Source organism: Brachyistius frenatus, unplaced genomic scaffold, assembly GCF_029030835.1.
Source record: "Brachyistius frenatus isolate BFR_SWC_R1_liver_20210118 unplaced genomic scaffold, ASM2903083v1 Contig_309, whole genome shotgun sequence".
Classification (NCBI taxonomy): domain Eukaryota; kingdom Metazoa; phylum Chordata; class Actinopteri; family Embiotocidae; genus Brachyistius; species Brachyistius frenatus.
This window is the reverse complement of record NW_027210908.1, coordinates 264,489-281,278: the sequence shown is the minus strand read 5'-3', so window position 1 is coordinate 281,278 and position 16,790 is coordinate 264,489. Positions and strand designations below refer to the sequence as shown.

General features: G+C 40.0%; 3 protein-coding genes across 4 annotated transcripts in view; 2 read left to right on the top strand and 1 right to left on the bottom strand.

Annotated features, from left to right (window-relative positions):
* The window catches only part of adcy6a (adenylate cyclase 6a), a 33,873-nt gene extending 30,384 nt beyond the window's left edge, over positions 1-3,489 (top strand). For both annotated transcript variants that reach the window (XM_069722952.1, XM_069722953.1), the window contains exons 20-24: positions 9-141; positions 363-626; positions 724-928; positions 1,034-1,158; positions 2,149-3,489. In XM_069722952.1, coding sequence (XP_069579053.1) covers positions 9-141; positions 363-626; positions 724-928; positions 1,034-1,158; positions 2,149-2,277 — 856 coding nt within the window. In that variant the 3' untranslated portion in view covers positions 2,278-3,489. The remainder of the gene's footprint in view (positions 1-8; positions 142-362; positions 627-723; positions 929-1,033; positions 1,159-2,148) is intronic.
* A 2,712-nt stretch (positions 3,490-6,201) lies between these two features.
* On the bottom strand, positions 6,202-7,894 carry LOC138635460 (sperm microtubule inner protein 11). The gene is made up of 4 exons (XM_069722943.1): positions 7,741-7,894; positions 6,650-6,826; positions 6,420-6,543; positions 6,202-6,338 (listed from the first exon to the last, which is right to left on the bottom strand). Exons 1-4 carry the CDS (start codon positions 7,829-7,831, stop codon positions 6,290-6,292), a joined length of 441 nt encoding a protein of 146 aa, XP_069579044.1. The 5' UTR covers positions 7,832-7,894; the 3' UTR covers positions 6,202-6,289.
* A 1,340-nt stretch (positions 7,895-9,234) lies between these two features.
* LOC138635462 (polypeptide N-acetylgalactosaminyltransferase 6-like) lies at positions 9,235-15,225 on the top strand. Its single transcript, XM_069722945.1, has 10 exons — positions 9,235-9,473; positions 9,582-9,754; positions 10,727-10,876; positions 11,125-11,359; positions 11,894-12,011; positions 12,109-12,309; positions 12,397-12,528; positions 13,633-13,734; positions 14,071-14,220; positions 14,385-15,225. Exons 1-10 carry the CDS (start codon positions 9,355-9,357, stop codon positions 14,496-14,498), a joined length of 1,494 nt encoding a protein of 497 aa, XP_069579046.1. The 5' UTR covers positions 9,235-9,354; the 3' UTR covers positions 14,499-15,225.
* The last annotated feature ends 1,565 nt before the right edge of the window (positions 15,226-16,790 follow it).

The following is a 16,790-nucleotide window of genomic DNA, read 5'->3' as shown; positions in this document are numbered from 1 at the left end:
CTTTGCAGCCCATTTGTTGTGACCAAAGTGTCCCTGAGGGTCATGACCCCTGTGATCCTCACAGTCTTTGTCCTGGCACTCTACCTGCACGCCCAGCAGGTCGAATCCACTGCACGCCTCGACTTCCTGTGGAAATTACAGGTATGGACGCTGGAGTCCACAAGAGGGCGTCGTCCAATCACGTTAACCTCAATCAGATTCTCTTCACATTTCTACAAACAAGAGTTGGAGTTGTCCATCAGTAAATGAGACGATAGAGCCCCGTCATTTGGTTTATTAATGTCTTATGATGTAATATCTGCAACACATGATATTACAGCATTTATAAAAGCTGAATAAATCTAATGACCCTCTCCTCGCAGGCTACAGAGGAGAAGGAGGAGATGGAGGAACTGCAAGCCTACAATCGTCGCCTCCTCCACAACATCCTGCCGAAAGACGTAGCCGCTCACTTTTTGGCCCGCGAGCGGCGTAACGACGAGCTGTACTATCAGTCCTGTGAGTGCGTGGCGGTCATGTTCGCCTCCATCAGCAACTTCTCCGAGTTCTACGTGGAGCTGGAGGCCAACAACGAGGGAGTGGAGTGTCTCCGGCTGCTCAACGAGATCATCGCCGACTTCGATGAGGTAAACGTCGTCACCACTGTGTCGTCATCACTCTGTGTTTGTTTCTCTGGAAATGACAGGAATGTATTCGCCATCTGTTGTTTCTTCACATCTCCAGATCATCAGTGAGGATAAGTACAGGCAGCTAGAGAAGATCAAGACCATCGGCTCCACCTACATGGCGGCCTCCGGTCTCAATGACTCCACCTACGACAAAGAGGGCCGTTCCCATATTATTGCACTAGCCGACTATGCCATGAGACTGAGAGAGCAGATGAAATACATCAACGAGCATTCCTTCAACAACTTCCAGATGAAGATAGGTGAGGAAAATTGACGACTTTCTCTTTAAGGAAGTCAGAATAAAGAACAACACGGTAACCAGGTGACGTCGCAGCTTTTGCTGATGCAGCTTGTTTTTTTCGTAGGTCTGAACATCGGGCCAGTGGTAGCCGGTGTTATTGGGGCACGGAAGCCTCAGTATGATATTTGGGGAAACACAGTCAATGTGGCCAGTCGTATGGACAGCACAGGCGTACCTGACCGCATACAGGTAGGCTTTATGTAGTGACTATAAAGATTCAGCCCAAACAGCTTTCTAAGGTTATTCGAATGTCACTGGAATGGATTTTATGTTAATATTTACTATCTGTACAGTTATAGATTACTGTAGAAATGCAATTGACCTTTATCTGGATAGATTTTTAGAAAGTGTTTAATGATGTCACTTTTTAAATATTTGGTAAAGATATTTGGAAAGAGCGTATGACGTGCCCGTTAGATGGTCGGTGTTGAACCCACTAAATTGGCAGGTAACTCTTTCGGTAATTGACTGTTAACCGTGCACGTCTGCCAACACGCTTTTCTTTCCCAGATCTCTCCCTTTATTTCAAGGCCGTCTCCGGGTGCCCTCTCAATTTGTTGTATCTCCAGGGAAACTCCCATAATTTGGTTTATCTGAATAATCATCTTATAAGGAACGATACGTTTTGCACGTTGGTCTGACATTATAAGTGCACAATCCATACGCTAAATACGATTTCACCGTGAATGTTACTGCAACCTGGAAACTCGCCGCCCGATTCAAACGACGTGTGCTTGGCTGCTTTCTGCGCAGGCGGGCAGTTGACAATGGTTTGTTACCTGATGGAAGCTGTGTGAGAAATATATTTGGTCGCTTCTAACTTTCTCTCTGAGTGATCATTTTACATCTAAATATAGCTGAAATCACAGCACAGCTTATATGGTTATAGAATCTGAATTTTATGCAGTGCAGAGCAGCAGATTGGAAGTGACTGCAGGTCACGTGTTGTCTTTGGAGGAGTTTGTGCACAGTGGATTTTTAGAGCTAGATCTTGGCAATACAAGTTAATTTACCACCACTACACACAGGACAAGCTGTGAGTTTAAAAGTGAAGTCAGGCTGCTAAAAAAAAAAAAAAAAAAAAAAATGCTAATATTTAGAATGAATCATCCTCCCTGAGACTGGATTCATGCGTTGTCCTCAGCTAAATGTTGATCTGGCATGTGAATGTGCTCGCAGGTGACCACAGACCTCTACCAGGTGCTGGAAAGCAAACGGTACGTGCTGGAGTGTCGCGGGGTCGTAAAGGTCAAAGGTAAAGGGGAAATGACAACCTACTTCCTGAATGATGGACCGCCCAACAGTTAGCAGCCACGGCAGCAGCAGACGCTGGGATCGTCCCCACTGCAAGGACACAGCACCACTGAGCGAGGACTCACAGTGTGAGCGAACGGCTACGAACTCGAGACGCCATCACTTGAATCCCAAGCAAAGAGGACAAAAAAATGTAACTTTTAAGACTTCAAAAGGAAAGTGTTCTTGATGAGAGGAAAATGTTCTCGTTTGACAGCCATTTTGGCCCACGTACATGTTGAAGGACACGTGTTTTTCTCATGTCTAGCCTCTCTCTCAGGCTTCTTGAAAGATGCAAAGTCTGTTTATTTAAAACAACGCCTTTTAGCCTGTGTCAAAAGAAGATTAACGCTGTACATAAGGCTACTTTTTATTTTACGTTGTGGTTTTTTTTTTTTTTTTTTTTTTGGTAATTTTTATTTCACATGAATTATGAACAGGTACTCATGTTTTGTTTCTGCATTAATTATTTATTTTGATCTTGATGTTTTGTGCAAAAGGTCCTTTATGAAAAAGTGTGAATACATACGTACACAAATATCCAGTTTATTACACGTTTCTAAGTGTGTATGTACATGCATATTTGTGTGTGTATGCATATATGTATAAACCGAGGAGGAATATATTGACCAAAGACTAAAGTATTTACTAAAAGCAAGGCAAGACATGTTGATATGTTCTCGCTAAAGTCAGCAATGATCACCACCTCTGTTTTTAGGCAGACGGCCTGAACCCTGTCTTTTTGCCCGACTGCTGGCAGCAGAGGCTGCGCCATTGTTTTCATAAAATATGTACAATTTATTTATTTTGTCTGTCATTCAGGCAGCAAAGAGCAGATTATAAACTCTAAATTATTATATTGCCCTCAATCCTAAAACTAAATTAAACTAAAAGAGGATGTCGTTCGAAGGTTATGCCTGAAATCTATATTTTTGTCTCCACTCTCTGAGCAGTAGAAGTAGATCCAGCGAGGATTAGGATCCTCTTCATCCTCATTTCATGTCCGATTGGTTCCTTAGAGCTTGAGCAGCCAGTGACCCGCTGGTTTCAGCCGTAACAGTATATCGTCATCGACTGCTCCTTCCCTTTCAGAGAGGTATTTTTTTGGTACAGATGGAGATGAAGGAACTTAGATCAGCGACTTGTTCCAGAGCCTTCAGGGGGAAAACCTTGGATTTCAACGCAGTGGCATCACACAGCCTGATTCTTCTATGAAGAAGAAATAGATGAAGGAAAGAAATATATATTGATTTTGACTGAATACTGTGCTTTGTAATTCTGAAGGGGCATAACTATTTTCACTGTGAGGTTTTTATGATACAGCAAAACTGCTTTCTTGCCAAACATAACTGCTTTGAAGCATGTCTGATTGTGGTATCTTGTTTTCATTTTTGTTTGTTTCAACGTAGGGTATTTTGTATCACTTCTGTATCCATTATTTGTATATTCTTAATGTTGTTATTATTATGATTATGATGATTCTGGTTAATTATTATGCTTAATATGATGATTCCATTCCGATGAAAAGGATCAAAGACCAGCACGCTTTCTTGTAAAACGCCAGTCGTAAAGCTCAAGCTCACTGGTACCAACTGATCAACTGCAGCCAACGAATTCTGCTGTTCAATCCTCATGTACAATACAGTATTTCAGCTGGCGATAGGTGTGATCATGTATAGTAAGTAATAACCATTAGCTGCCTTCGCAGCAGAACCCTAGTGGTGTATGCTCACACAAGCATAGCAGTAAATACACAAATACAGTATACAGATGATTCACTGTGCTTTTTTATGTTACTTTTTTTTTTTTTTTTTTTTTTTTAATTTACGCCACTACCGCAGTATTGTAAATCTCAGTCCGGCTTTAACCTCTCGCTTCCACACATGAACCTTCTCAGTGGTAACAAACGACATCTCTGGTGTTGCGCTACAGTATGTGAAGAGAACGAGGCAGAATCAGTAGGCCGACACATATTTTTCTTGTATAACTCCCCCCTCACTCAGTCTTTCAGCGAAAAGTACTACTAGCTGAGTCTGATTGCCTTAAGTTAATAGAAAACAAATCATACAATAAGACTAAACAGGAAGTGTGCCTGCCTGGACTGCTGATGTTCGGTCGGATACAGAGGGATAAGGGCTTGTCTCGACAATAATTTTTCAGTTAACATCCTCGCCGTTGCAGTGATCTCGGTTTCTCCAGCGCCGCTCTTTGTAATTGGGAGAATCAGCTCGGACTTAGCTCTTCCCTCACACCCAGCAACGGCAACCAACAGTTGATCATGTTTGTACCAAAGCCAGCTCGCGCAGCCTTGTGCTATTGGTCCCTCCTGTGCAATGATGTTTGGGCTCGGGCGTGGCGGGAGCACCAGAGGACAGTAATGTGACGGAGATCACCAACTCTCACGTGAACTGTGACCAATGAAGAGTGATTCATATAAGCAAAGAGTTTATAGAATGGACATGAGTTTATAAAGATGTTCATTGTATGTATTCTATTTCTATTGGCTGTCCATAGACTTGTGTTGATTGTTAACTCTTGGGATGCTTTCGGGGGAACGGGAGAGGGGAGGAAGGTTGTCCCCATACTACTGAAACAGTGTTTTTGCTCAGGCCTGATGAATCCTTCCGTATTTGTTTTTGTTTTATTTGTATTTTCCCTGAGTTGGAGGAGTTGAAAAGGGGAGTTGTTTTTTTTTGCAAAGTAGAAGGATGAGAAGAGTTGAGGACTATGACAAAGAGAAAAATAACATTTCCCCTTGAAGAAAAAAAATAAAAAAAAATAAATGGCTGTTTTGTGTGTTCATGTATTTACTAAGGTTGTTAAATGTAAAGTTATTTTACAGGTCTAAAAAGGAGTTTGGACTCGGGTTTGTTTTTTGGACTTGGGACAGTCAGATTGACAGCATTATCAAGCAGGCCTGCAGGACCAGCAGTCTCAGCCTAACCTGCACTGGTGATGCACATGGTCCACTTTGCACCACCTACTGGTAAGTTATGGTAAGTAACAGCTTATGGAAATTTAGCAAATGCAGATATTGTGGTGGGTGATTTAGTTGTTGTCTCAACTACAGTTTTTAGGCGGGAAGGCCTACAAAGTTTGGTATTTATTGTTAGTCTATAGATTCCACTGGTTCTAAAACTGACTGTGATTCAGTTTAAACATAAATCCTGCGCCAACCAGAAAGGCTTGTAGGATGGGATTTTCGAGGAGTGTGCAGGTGATGGTGCACTTATGGCCATCCCCTGACAAACCACTACAGAACTGACAATCGATTCCTTCATCTAGTTTTAACTGAACTGTATTTGTTGTACAACTAGGTAATTTTGGGGTAATTCAAGCTTTTTGAAAGGTTAAGGTTAGTGTTTAAATCCAGCCTGAAAAGGTTCTGATCTCATTTGGATTCCAATGTCTCTCTCGTCGTTCAGCTGTGCCCATCATCACCCCTTCACAATATAAGTGAAGTGTTCTTCAGGAGGTTTAATGCTATGTGACATCTAATACAAGATACTAAAACATGTTTTTTTTTTTTTGCTGCCAAGTGTTGAAATGTCAATTTTAAAGCATTTCTTGAATTCTCCGGCTGGAAAATTGATTTTCCACCTGCAAACACTTTTATGTATCTTAATCCTTCAGAACCTCAGGACACCTGCTGTGTATCAGGTTAAAATTCAACTTAGTCCATCAGAAAAACTCCTATAAATCTACTTTCCTCTGATAGCTTCCAAAATTCAGATGTAGTTAGTTTGATTCCCTCTAGAGGGCAGTAGAATATCAGTGGACATGCAGGACTGGACTCCATGAGGTCTGACCAGATGACTGAAACCAAAGGTGTTGGAACCCATCAATTAATTACTCCTCCTTACAGAAGCAGATGCATAATTAATGCAGGAATCAATCAAAGAAAGCATACAATTCTCTAAAAGCTTCTCATCAGTTTAATTTTAGATTTTCACATCAAAACTGATGCTGAGTGTGGAAGGCAGTGTGTGCATGCACAACTGATGAAGAAGAAAAGTGACGGGGATCATCAGAACAGGCTGAACTCGCGGTCTGTCATTGACATTTCTTGAACAAACCTGTGAAAGCAACAAGTGGATTACACTCACAGAGACCTAAATCACGTATTAATAAGTAAAAGATTTGGAAATGTTACCTACCTGGTCATCTCACTGTTCTTTCGGGGAAAGTGTTTGACTTGGGTCCACGGTTCAGGACTCTTGGACATCATCCATCCGTACTGCTGGCTGTCCGTCAGAGGCATTACGTACAGCTGGTTCGGAGCTGGAGAACAGAGGACACTTTCATTTCAACATCCTTGATTTATCAACAAAAAAAACCCAGTTCATGTTCTCATAAATCATTCTTTATATCCAATGTGTTTACTCACATCTGGGGGTTCGAAAATGTTTGACCATATCATTGTATCGTTCATGGCTCCCGTGGTGTATTTCGGGGCTGTAGAGAAGAGGCTGGTGGTAAACTTTGCATTCGTCGGTACATCTGAGGAGTCCCTGTTGTTCTTGATGAGATGGAGGCAGTTCTGGTCTGATGGTAAGGTCGCCATCTGTAGAGAGACGTGTTACTATAGAATAAACTTGTCATTAATAGGCCACAAGAGAGTCAAGTTAAACTATTTAATACGGTATCAAGGGCCCCAAACAAATAATCCTAGTATCTGAAGGGGTTTATTGTGAATGGCTGACCAAATGAGAAAAAAAAAAAAAAAATGCTATTATGCTGCACTAGTTGCAAAGGTGTACGAAATTCTGCAGCAGGTTGATAATGTTTTATTACCTCATTTGTCCTTGAATTTTTTTGTTATCTGATCCTAAATGTATTATTCTTTTAAACTTGCTATGTGCTTGTCTGGCTATGAATGTTTTTTTTTTTTGTTCTTCAGGTTTATCTTGAAAACAAGATCCAGTGCTGGAGAGATTTGTATTAATTAATCGACAGAAGTTCAGGGCATATTTAAGGTAAAGATGCCAAACATTTCCTCATTCAAAGTCCTTAAATGTTAAGATGTTCTGCTTCTCTTTGTCCTGTGAGATTGTTAAATGAATATATTATGTTTTGGACTTTTGAACTTGATGACGTAGTCACCTTCTGATTTGCATATTTCACGAACACAATTAATAAGTATTAATTATTCATATCCAACGGCAGAATAATAGATAATAGACCTTGATCTCACGCTACCACCTGATTGTTAAATATTAGAAGTAACATTGTACTGGGATTTAATGTTTTAACAATCATCCAAAAGCTTACTTGCAAGCAGGAACTTGCCAGCTCATAGGCACTTTAACATTATCCTGTTCTGTACTATGCCATGACTAAGCACTACAAGTAGCTTGCTATTTTTGAAAGTAACTTTTGTAAAATGTAAATAAAAAATATAACTGTTAGCCACGAGCTGGCCTGTTTTCCGTCAGACACTTGTTAACATTAGCTGAAGCGAAGGCCAGCTGCTCTTACCCTGAGTCTGAGACGCTCCCCGGGGATTCACTATCATTTTATCGCCTATTGGGTTTTGATAGCCCAGGTGTGTTAAACCGAAGAAGGCCATGGTGGAGCACAGGTCGTTTTTTGTTTTGTTTTGTTTTTTTGCTCGATAAACAAGCTTGAATCCGAGACAGCCTGTAAAGAATATGTTTTGGTTTACGCGTAACTATGGCAACAGGTCCCGCCTACCCGTCGTGTCACTGCCTCGTGAGGGAAACGTTGAAACGAATAAGCATATATAATTATTTTTTTTTAAAAGTTCCCTGTGACAAAAGTTTCGTTTTCAATTATTAATAAAAAATAAAAAAAAACACGTAATTTGTATTTATTTTGAGCATTCATTTATTGTGTAGTAAAACAAATTTTTTTTTTTTTTGGTAGTTTGATTGTACAATTGAATCAGAAATGAATAAAGGAACTGGACTTTTGGGGAGAACATTTTGTAGAACTGCATTTAGCTTTTATTTACACATCAAAGGCTGTGATGACACAAAAAATATAAAGTTTGGTCTTCTGTAATTATTGTAATGGTCTATGGTTCAGATACCATACCACCAAATTCTAGATCTTGACCGGACTGTCAATTTATTGAGAAATGATGAAAGTGTTTTGTTGTGGGCATGACAGCACCTCCATGCCATTAATGAATGTTCAACACCCCTTTAAAGAGCATGACTAAGACATGCAGCCAAGTTGATTACAACTGTTCACTGAATCAACTATTTCGACAGAGCATTAAACCGGTTTGGGCAGTCTGGTGTTTTGAGTTTTGTTGGTTGACCACATACCTATCATTGGCTGGACACCTAGGAAGACTATGATTAAAGTGAAACTGTGATTCATAAGGAAGGAGAACACGGTCAGAGGAACTTTATTGCGTCTTGCAAAAGTCGATAGTAAGTACCAATTCTATAGGTTTTTAAACATCATTTGTGTCCTTTGCTGTCTTGCTCAGACACTCAGGCCTGTTTGGGCAATGTGTACTTTTTTCTCTTGTTTTTTCAGTCGTCATTTTCACTCCAAATATTGCTGTAAATGAAAATTATATATTTTATGTGATTGTTCTTCCGTTTTGTTTAAAGTCATTGCTCCCCACTGTAATATAATGTGCTTATGTTGCTGTTGACCGAGCCTTCCAATAAAGTTAGAAGTTTCCTGCTTTCTGAATTTAGTTTTGCTAAAAACCTGTCAGTAAATAGCATGCTAGTGGTTTCCAGAGGGAAAAAAAACAATTAAAGAAGTCAGATTGATTGCTTTATTTATGTAATGACATTTTATGTGGTTGTTTTTTCTGCTTTGCTTTAGGTCAGTGCTTCCCTGTGTAATATCATGCCTTTGTATTGCTGTCAACTCAGGCTTCCAGCAAAATTAGCAGTTTTCTGCTGTCTGACTGTACTTTTCATTGTATACTACATCAACCAACCAGCATATCCACATGAATCCAGCGGATTCACCCTTAAGCGGCCCTCGGGTCCCAACTGTCCTCCTGGATTTTACAGTGAAGAGGAGCTCAAGCCTCATCTCCAGAGGCCTCCCCAAGATCCCTGGGCTCCGGGGGCACATGGCAAACCCTTTGTGTCAAACTACATGAGTTATGAAGATCTTAAAGAGAAATTGAAAGGGTTTAATAAAAACCAGTTCAACCAGTTTGCCAGTGACCGCATCTCCCTGCATCGTGATCTGGGAAAAGATACACGGGATTCAGAGTGAGTAACCCCATTGTTAGTTATGTCCACAAAAGCAACTGTCACCAAGAACAAAATTACACCTTCTTAAAAGCTGGTAGGTGTTAACTTTCAGTTTCACTCTAAAAGGTGCTTGGAACAGAAGTTCAGGCGATGTCCTGGCCTCAGCACCACCAGTGTCATTATAGTGTTTCATAATGAGGCCTGGTCCACTCTGCTCAGGACGGTCTACAGCGTCTTACACACAGCTCCCGCTGACCTGCTCACAGAGATCTTACTGGTGGACGATGCCAGCACAGATGGTGAGTGTATTCACAGTGCTGCATGATGATGCTGATGTAAATCTGGTCATACTGTGCATCACTGATTCCCAGGAATTCATAAGTTGCATTACATTCACTTACTAGTACATCAGTCATGCACAAATTAAATTATTCAGATAAGTTGCACAATGTAAAAAGTCCTGCACTGAAAATAGTAGTCTACTTAAGCATAACTTTTAGCTAAATATATGTAAATTATACAAATTTAAAGTACTGAAAGCAAAAATGTGTGCTGTACATGCATTATTAATTTATTAAATCTGATGCATTATTGCTAATATGGCATTTTATTGGTTGATTAACGTATAGCTATTTTTTTTAACTATTTCATACATTGTTCTGCAGTTTCTATACCATTGTATCTTATAGCTAAGCTGATCATGTGTAGTGGAATGTAATATTTGCCTCTTAATTGTTTTGGAGCAAAAAAACTCAACTCAAGGAAAGTACAAATACCTCAAATTTGTACTAAAGCAGTACTTGAGTTGTTGAACTTTCATTCCACAACTTCTGTACACATGGGCAAAACATCATGGATGCTAACTATCTAACTAACACTGAAACTTTAAGTTGCTATAATCAGTAGGCTACTTTTAGATTAACAATGGATCACATGACAATACGGATGAAAAACAGTCAGAGCTTAGAAAAAAAGTCAATCCAGGGCTTATATTCACAAGGTGACCAGGAACACAACTCTAAATAGAGGAGAAGCTTTCTGCCGGATTTGTAATATAGGCAGCTGTCTGCTAACAATATCCCCTTATCCTTCCTTAGAGGTGATAATATGACAGTGTTGTGTTTACAGCCTGTTTTCTCAGAATCAGTTATGTTTAATGAATGTAAATATTTTTTTCTGTATTTTACCATGAAACAGTATCGATGCTATTTACTTACACAATAATGTAATGATGCCTTTGAAATGACCTACCTGTACTCTTCTGTCGTCAGATCACCTAAAGACTCGCCTGGATGAATACGTCCAGCAGCTGAAAATAGTGCGTGTGTTACGGCAGAGAAAAAGGAAAGGCTTGATCACAGCCAGACTGATGGGAGCGCAGGCTGCACGAGGAGAGGTCCTCACGTTCCTGGATTCACACTGTAAGAATCCCAATATGTTATGCTTACTTTTTCATACAGGCCTCAGTTAATCTAAGTAAAGGTCTTTTTTTTATCTGGTGGCGTGTTCTTATGAAAGTTAGACCTGCTCTATATTAATAGTAAATACTCGAAAAGGAACCCATAAAACCCACAGGGGGTCTAAAGTCTCCATATTTGACTAGTAACTTACTGACAACACCTGACTGTAAAAAATGTTTGAAACTATTATCTTCTATATTCATGCATAGGTGAATGTTTTCCTGGATGGCTGGAGCCTCTTCTAGCTCGGATAATGGAGGAACCTACAGCTGTTGTGAGCCCAAAAATCACCACTATTGACCAAGACAACCTAAAGTTCCAGAAGCCAGACCCTCATTGGCATCATTACAGCCGAGGAAATTTTAACTGGCGGCTCACATTTAGATGGGAGGCCATCCCCAAAAATGAGAGGGAGCGACGGAAGAATGAGACTTATCCTATTAGGTATACAAGTAAATATACCTACAAATATCAATCTAGAAAGCTTTAATTTGGTACTTTTATAATTGGAGGCTTAAAATGCATCTGGCTTCAGCTGTGTAGCAAATATGTGTTTGACAACCATGACAATACTAGTACTTTGTACAAGAATGAATTGTGCACAACTGTAAGTGACTCAGATTCATGACCCCTGACCTCTAGTCAAAGGTAACGTCTACCTGTAAGTAGCTCTTTGTATAATCTGTCTAAAAATGACAGCTCATTGTTTTATATGAGCTTTTAGTAAAGATTAGATAAATAAATAAATTGCTGATGAGTTTGAGGAGCTAAAGGCAGATTCTTTTTTTACCTAAAGTTGGAGCTCGGCTAGCCATTTCCTCATGTATTTATTTTTCAGTTTATATGCTAAGCTAAAAGCTAACCTGCTGCTGCTCTATAGCGGCATATTTTCTCACTTAACTTTCAGCAAAAAAGAAAATAAGAGGATTTCGCAAATCAGTTGTGATCATTGCTAGTGATTTGTGTTTTATTTCATAGAACTCCTACCTTTGCTGGCGGCCTGTTCTCTGTATCTAAATCGTACTTTGAGTATATTGGAACATATGATGACCAGATGGAGTTCTGGGGAGGTGAGAACTTGGAAATGTCCTTCAGGGTAAGAGATTTTTCTTTCAAGTTTTTGAAACTCATATGCTCTACAAAGTGTCCCCAGCTTCACTTTTACTTTGTGCTTGTTGTCTTCTCTACGGCAGGTCTGGCAATGTGGAGGTCAGATGGAGATTATCCCTTGTTCTGTTGTCGGGCACATTTTCCGCAGAAGGAGCCCCCACACCTACCCCAACGCCAGCGCTACGATCAACCACAACCTGGTCCGCCTGGCTGAGGTCTGGATGGATGACTACAAATGGATCTTCTATCGCACAAACAGACAGGCTGCTTCCATTTTTAAAACGGTTAGTGCAAATATACAGTATCTGTCCAACCCAGGAAGTGACGTTGAAATGCATGAACCACCCCATCATGTAGCATTTTCCTCCCAGAATTCATTTGGAGATGTTTCTGAACGTCGTAAACTAAGGGAGAGATTACAGTGCAAGAACTTCACTTGGTACCTGAACAATATTTACCCAGAAGCCCACGTCCCTGACATCAAGCCCATCGCACACGGACAGGTAAGTGTCTTTGTCATCATTTGATCACTTTTCAACACTTAATCATCTCTATACAGCCTATTTTTCTAAAACATACAAGTGAGTGTTACTTTTTGAGCAGCCAGAGCACACTGGAACAAACATTTTTATCCAAGTTTTGCAGTTTTCTCGATCCACTTGAAATTATTAACATTTTTAATAGCAATCATCTTAAAAAGCGTATCTCATGCAAAAGAGCCAATAAAAACAAATGCAATAGTCAAAGTTGTCATATCAACATTTAAGGTGTATTGATTGATTCAAGACATCAACGCGAAGCCTTGTTTTGATCCACTCCCATTTGCCCTGTTGAACTTACTGCAAAATGATGCACAGTAATACAATCCCAACACTTCCTGTATCCATTATAAATTAAAACAAAATTATATTTAGTATTTTTACTCTGTTATTTTATTGTTTTTCCTGTATCTATAATGCTGCTGTGGCGCAAAAATGTCCCCTTGTGGGATTAATAAAGTAACTGGATAGCCTACCAGTGTTTCAGTAAACAGAAACTATCAAGGCCTTTATTGTGAAACATTTGCAGGAATGTGTTGTGGCTGAAATCAGACAATAACGCCATCGATGAGAAATCCAGAACAACCGTTGAAAATGGGATGATCGTATTGTCAACTGTATTAAAGTGATTGTATGTAAACTTGGTATCACAAGAAACGAGCCACAACCACAACCACGAGTGTGCCCTCGTGTGAGTGCTCATGCAGGTCACAGGTACACTCCAGCACTTCACCAAACACTGTAACACTACACCCCTGTTTTTGAGCGTTTTGACTAGTTTTTCCACATTGTGTTGTTTGTTGACCTAAGTAACATAAATTAATGTGCTCATTTTGAGTTTTGTTTGCTTTATGAAAATAAGTTGGACATAAGTTGCTAAATTAAACCTGGTGTATAGTTTATTTTAATCGTATTGCTTGTGTAAGTAGATCAACCCACAAAAAGTGGGTTGATTTATGTTTTTTTTTTTTTTTTTTACAAAACTCTCTCAATGCAAATGTTACATTATCTGGATATCTAGACTGGACTAAGAGAACATTTTGTTTGCTGTCCAATCATTTTTTGCAGTTGGAAAACAACGGTTCCAAGTGCCACCTGCATGTGAAGCTGACAAAAAAGCATTGGGAGCCTGTTAAAATTTTAAAATGTAACAACAGAGGTGAAGCACAGGTACTCAAACCTTTCATACAATCAGTGTTTCCCAACCTGGGGGGTCAGAAAAATCTGAAGGGTGACCGGATGAATGGAGGGATGAGAATTTCTTTTCTTGCAATGAAAAAAGGAAAATCACCCTTTTGTTTAACTGCATGTAACTTGTGTCCCCACTCAGTTAATAACCTGTGAACAGAGGTCACAAGTAATGTTTGCTTTACCTTAAAAGCTCACAAGTCAAAAAGTTGAGAACTACTCACCATATTAAACTACAGTACAGATTAAAATGGCTTGATAGTAATGAGATTGGATATTATTTTCCAAAACTAAATCCTGTGTTTATGTGATTTGTAGTATTTTGAGTACACATCCCAGCAAGAGATACGGCTCAGCACCAGAATGGAGTTGTGTTTACATGCAAGCCCTGAAACAGTTCTGCTGTCTCTTCAACTGTGTCGACCGAAGGAAAAAGCAGCACCGGAGCAAGAGTGGATCTTCACACAGGTACCACAAGTATTTCCTCATCATGTTACACTTTGCAGCAGCACATATTACAACAGTGGCGAGAAGTGCCGAGATCTCCACTTCCTCATTCTTGTCATTCTGTCTCCGAAGTCTCTGAGACATGCCAAGTCGTATGATACCATTTACATTGTTGTTGTTTTCAGAAAAAACATTTGAAGAACCCTTCCACGGGCAAGTGTTTGACAGCAGCAGAAGGGTTTGTGAAATTGTCTGCCTGCAAATCCACCGGACTCCATCAAAGCTGGGTCTTCAGCTGAGGCTTCGATTAGTGTGTTTGAACTTTTCTTTGAAGATAGATTTTTTTTCAAGTTGATCTTGATACATTTCTCACATGCACTTTACGCAATAAAACAGTTATTCGTGCCTGTAATTGCTCCTTCTGTCCATATCGACTGTGAAGTGATCCGTTTCAACGCAACAGGGTGAAATAGATAGGGAACAAATCCAGTCTTTGTTCTGTGCAAACATGCCTTCTGAAGCCAGTCTGAGCAACAAACAAACCCAGATGGTATTTTTTAAAGTTAGTCTTTTTAGGACACAATCCTCTCTTTGTGTATCTGTCCATCCTCTGTAGCTTTAAAAAGGATATGCTGTCTTTCCAAACACACAGAGGGAATTGTGTGGCTGTTTGGTAAATACCTTCTTGCTCTGATTGAATCTGACTGCCAAAGCCTCAAATTAGCTTCAGCTGAACTTTAAAAGGCCTTTTGCACAGAGTGAGAGCTGTAGATTTCGACCTCCATCTCTCTTCAAAGTGAGTTGCACAGGGAAGGGGTCACTTTACGGCCAAGAGGAAGCATTACAGTTACTCTTTCTTTTCATGTACAAATGGATCTGTAACGACTGAATTAATAGTCAGGTGATGTTCTGTATAGTCATGAAATCCCTCTGACTTTATCCTACATTGTCTGTGAATCTCATTCCTCTTTGCTATGAAGCTTCATTGTTTTACAAAGAACATAAAATCACATCAGTAAGCCACAATTTTGCATTCGATGACAAGTTCTTTCATTGTGAACGTGTACATTAGTTTGTTCTCACTGATTCCTGTATACACAGTGTCCAGCTAGTTGTCCCAACCTGATTCTTAACCGACTAGACTGTCGAGTGATAGCACTTTATTTTCACTTTGATGCTGAATTCACCAACGCTCGTTAATGTCATATGTGGTTTGAACTGCAATTACTAAAAACCAAGTGGGAAATAACTTTGAATTTCCTCATCCGGAATTTGTGACATTATCTGGTGAAAAAAAGCTACAAATGCGTCAACAATCTGTTGGCAGAATGGCCTTAAATGCACCATCGCTGGTGCTTACATGAATATAAAATCTGTGATTAAAACTATTAGAAAGAATTCAGTAGGAGCTACACAGTTTGTTTGTGTCTCAGCTAGTCACGAACTGCTACAAAGACATAACACAGCAAAAGTAGCATATTTAGGATGTTTGCTGGGGTGACTACAGGGATAGCATTTTACATTGTTATGACATCACAAAAATAAAATTCACTTTTTCAGGTGTTGGGAAGTGTTTTACAAACATGAAACCTTAATGGCAACAAAACAACAACAAAAAAAATCAAAAGAAAGTGCAGTTTGAGGTGTCCAACTGTTCGTCAAGTGACGCAATTGGCAAGATCCGAAGATCTGAAAAAAAAATCTCTATGAGAATAACTGGCAACAACTACTGAGACACACTGAAACCAACCTGTCCCATTAGTGGGCAAATCCCACTCAGAAACAGCCGAACAGCTGTAATTTTCATCTGCACCTGAAGTGTTAAAACACACAAGTCACACAGGACTTTTTAGGGCCCGAGGACCGAGCATCGGTGCGAAAGCCCTATTGTTTTTCGTAAAAATGTTCTTAGTCGTTCGTCGTTAGTCGTTTGTCGCTCTTACGTAAAGTGATTTGCCTTTTTGGAGGCTTTATCATATTCAAAAACTCATGAAAGTGACACATATGTCTCCCGGCGAAAAATGTCGTATTCTAGTGGGGTCGCGAGTGGGCGCGGCCAAATGGCTCGAGAGCGCCCCCTATAGAGATGCCCCGGCGGCCACATTTACCTAAATTCACCAAATCCGGTGGACACGTGTATCACACCTAGACGCACAAAAAAGTTACATTGCACCATTACGTCAACTCGACAGGAAGTCCACCATTTTGAATTTAGTTGCCATTTTGAGCGATTCTGACACGTTGTACTTTGTCGAACTCCTCCGAGGGATTTTGTCGCCCCGACTTGAATTTAGTTTCTATGGATAGATAACATGTTTGGGATTAAAATTTATCAAAATAATTCGTTTTCGTCGATGTGTGTGCCCGTAAGAGGCGACCATTTTGAGCGTCTCGCCATGAAACTACGAGTTGCTTTAAATCTTATGTACACGGACCGACCTTCTCCAAACATCACAGGTATGATAACAGCCCCAACCTGAAGACCCCTGTGTGGTAATATTCGCTCATAGTCACAGCGCCCCCTGTTGGCCACTGGAAATGACACTTTTCATACTTTCACATTCTACGTCGAGCTGGTTGATCACATGAAC

What these genes read in the sequence shown, in the direction of transcription:
- LOC138635460 (XM_069722943.1), bottom strand. Translation starts at nt 7,831, where the DNA reads ATGGCCTTCTTCGGTTTAACACACCTGGGCTATCAAAACCCAATAGGC. An exon ending in GGGAGCGTCTCAGACTCAGG is followed by an intron (nt 6,827 to 7,740) that starts GTAAGAGCAGCT and finishes GTCTCTCTACAG; the next exon opens with ATGGCGACCTTACCATCAGA. An exon ending in ACATTTTCGAACCCCCAGAT is followed by an intron (nt 6,544 to 6,649) that starts GTGAGTAAACAC and finishes TCTGTTCTCCAG; the next exon opens with CTCCGAACCAGCTGTACGTA.
- LOC138635462 (XM_069722945.1), top strand. Translation starts at nt 9,355, where the DNA reads ATGAGTTATGAAGATCTTAAAGAGAAATTGAAAGGGTTTAATAAAAAC. An exon ending in CACGTTCCTGGATTCACACT is followed by an intron (nt 10,877 to 11,124) that starts GTAAGAATCCCA and finishes ATTCATGCATAG; the next exon opens with GTGAATGTTTTCCTGGATGG. An exon ending in AAGAGTGGATCTTCACACAG is followed by an intron (nt 14,221 to 14,384) that starts GTACCACAAGTA and finishes TGTTGTTTTCAG; the next exon opens with AAAAAACATTTGAAGAACCC.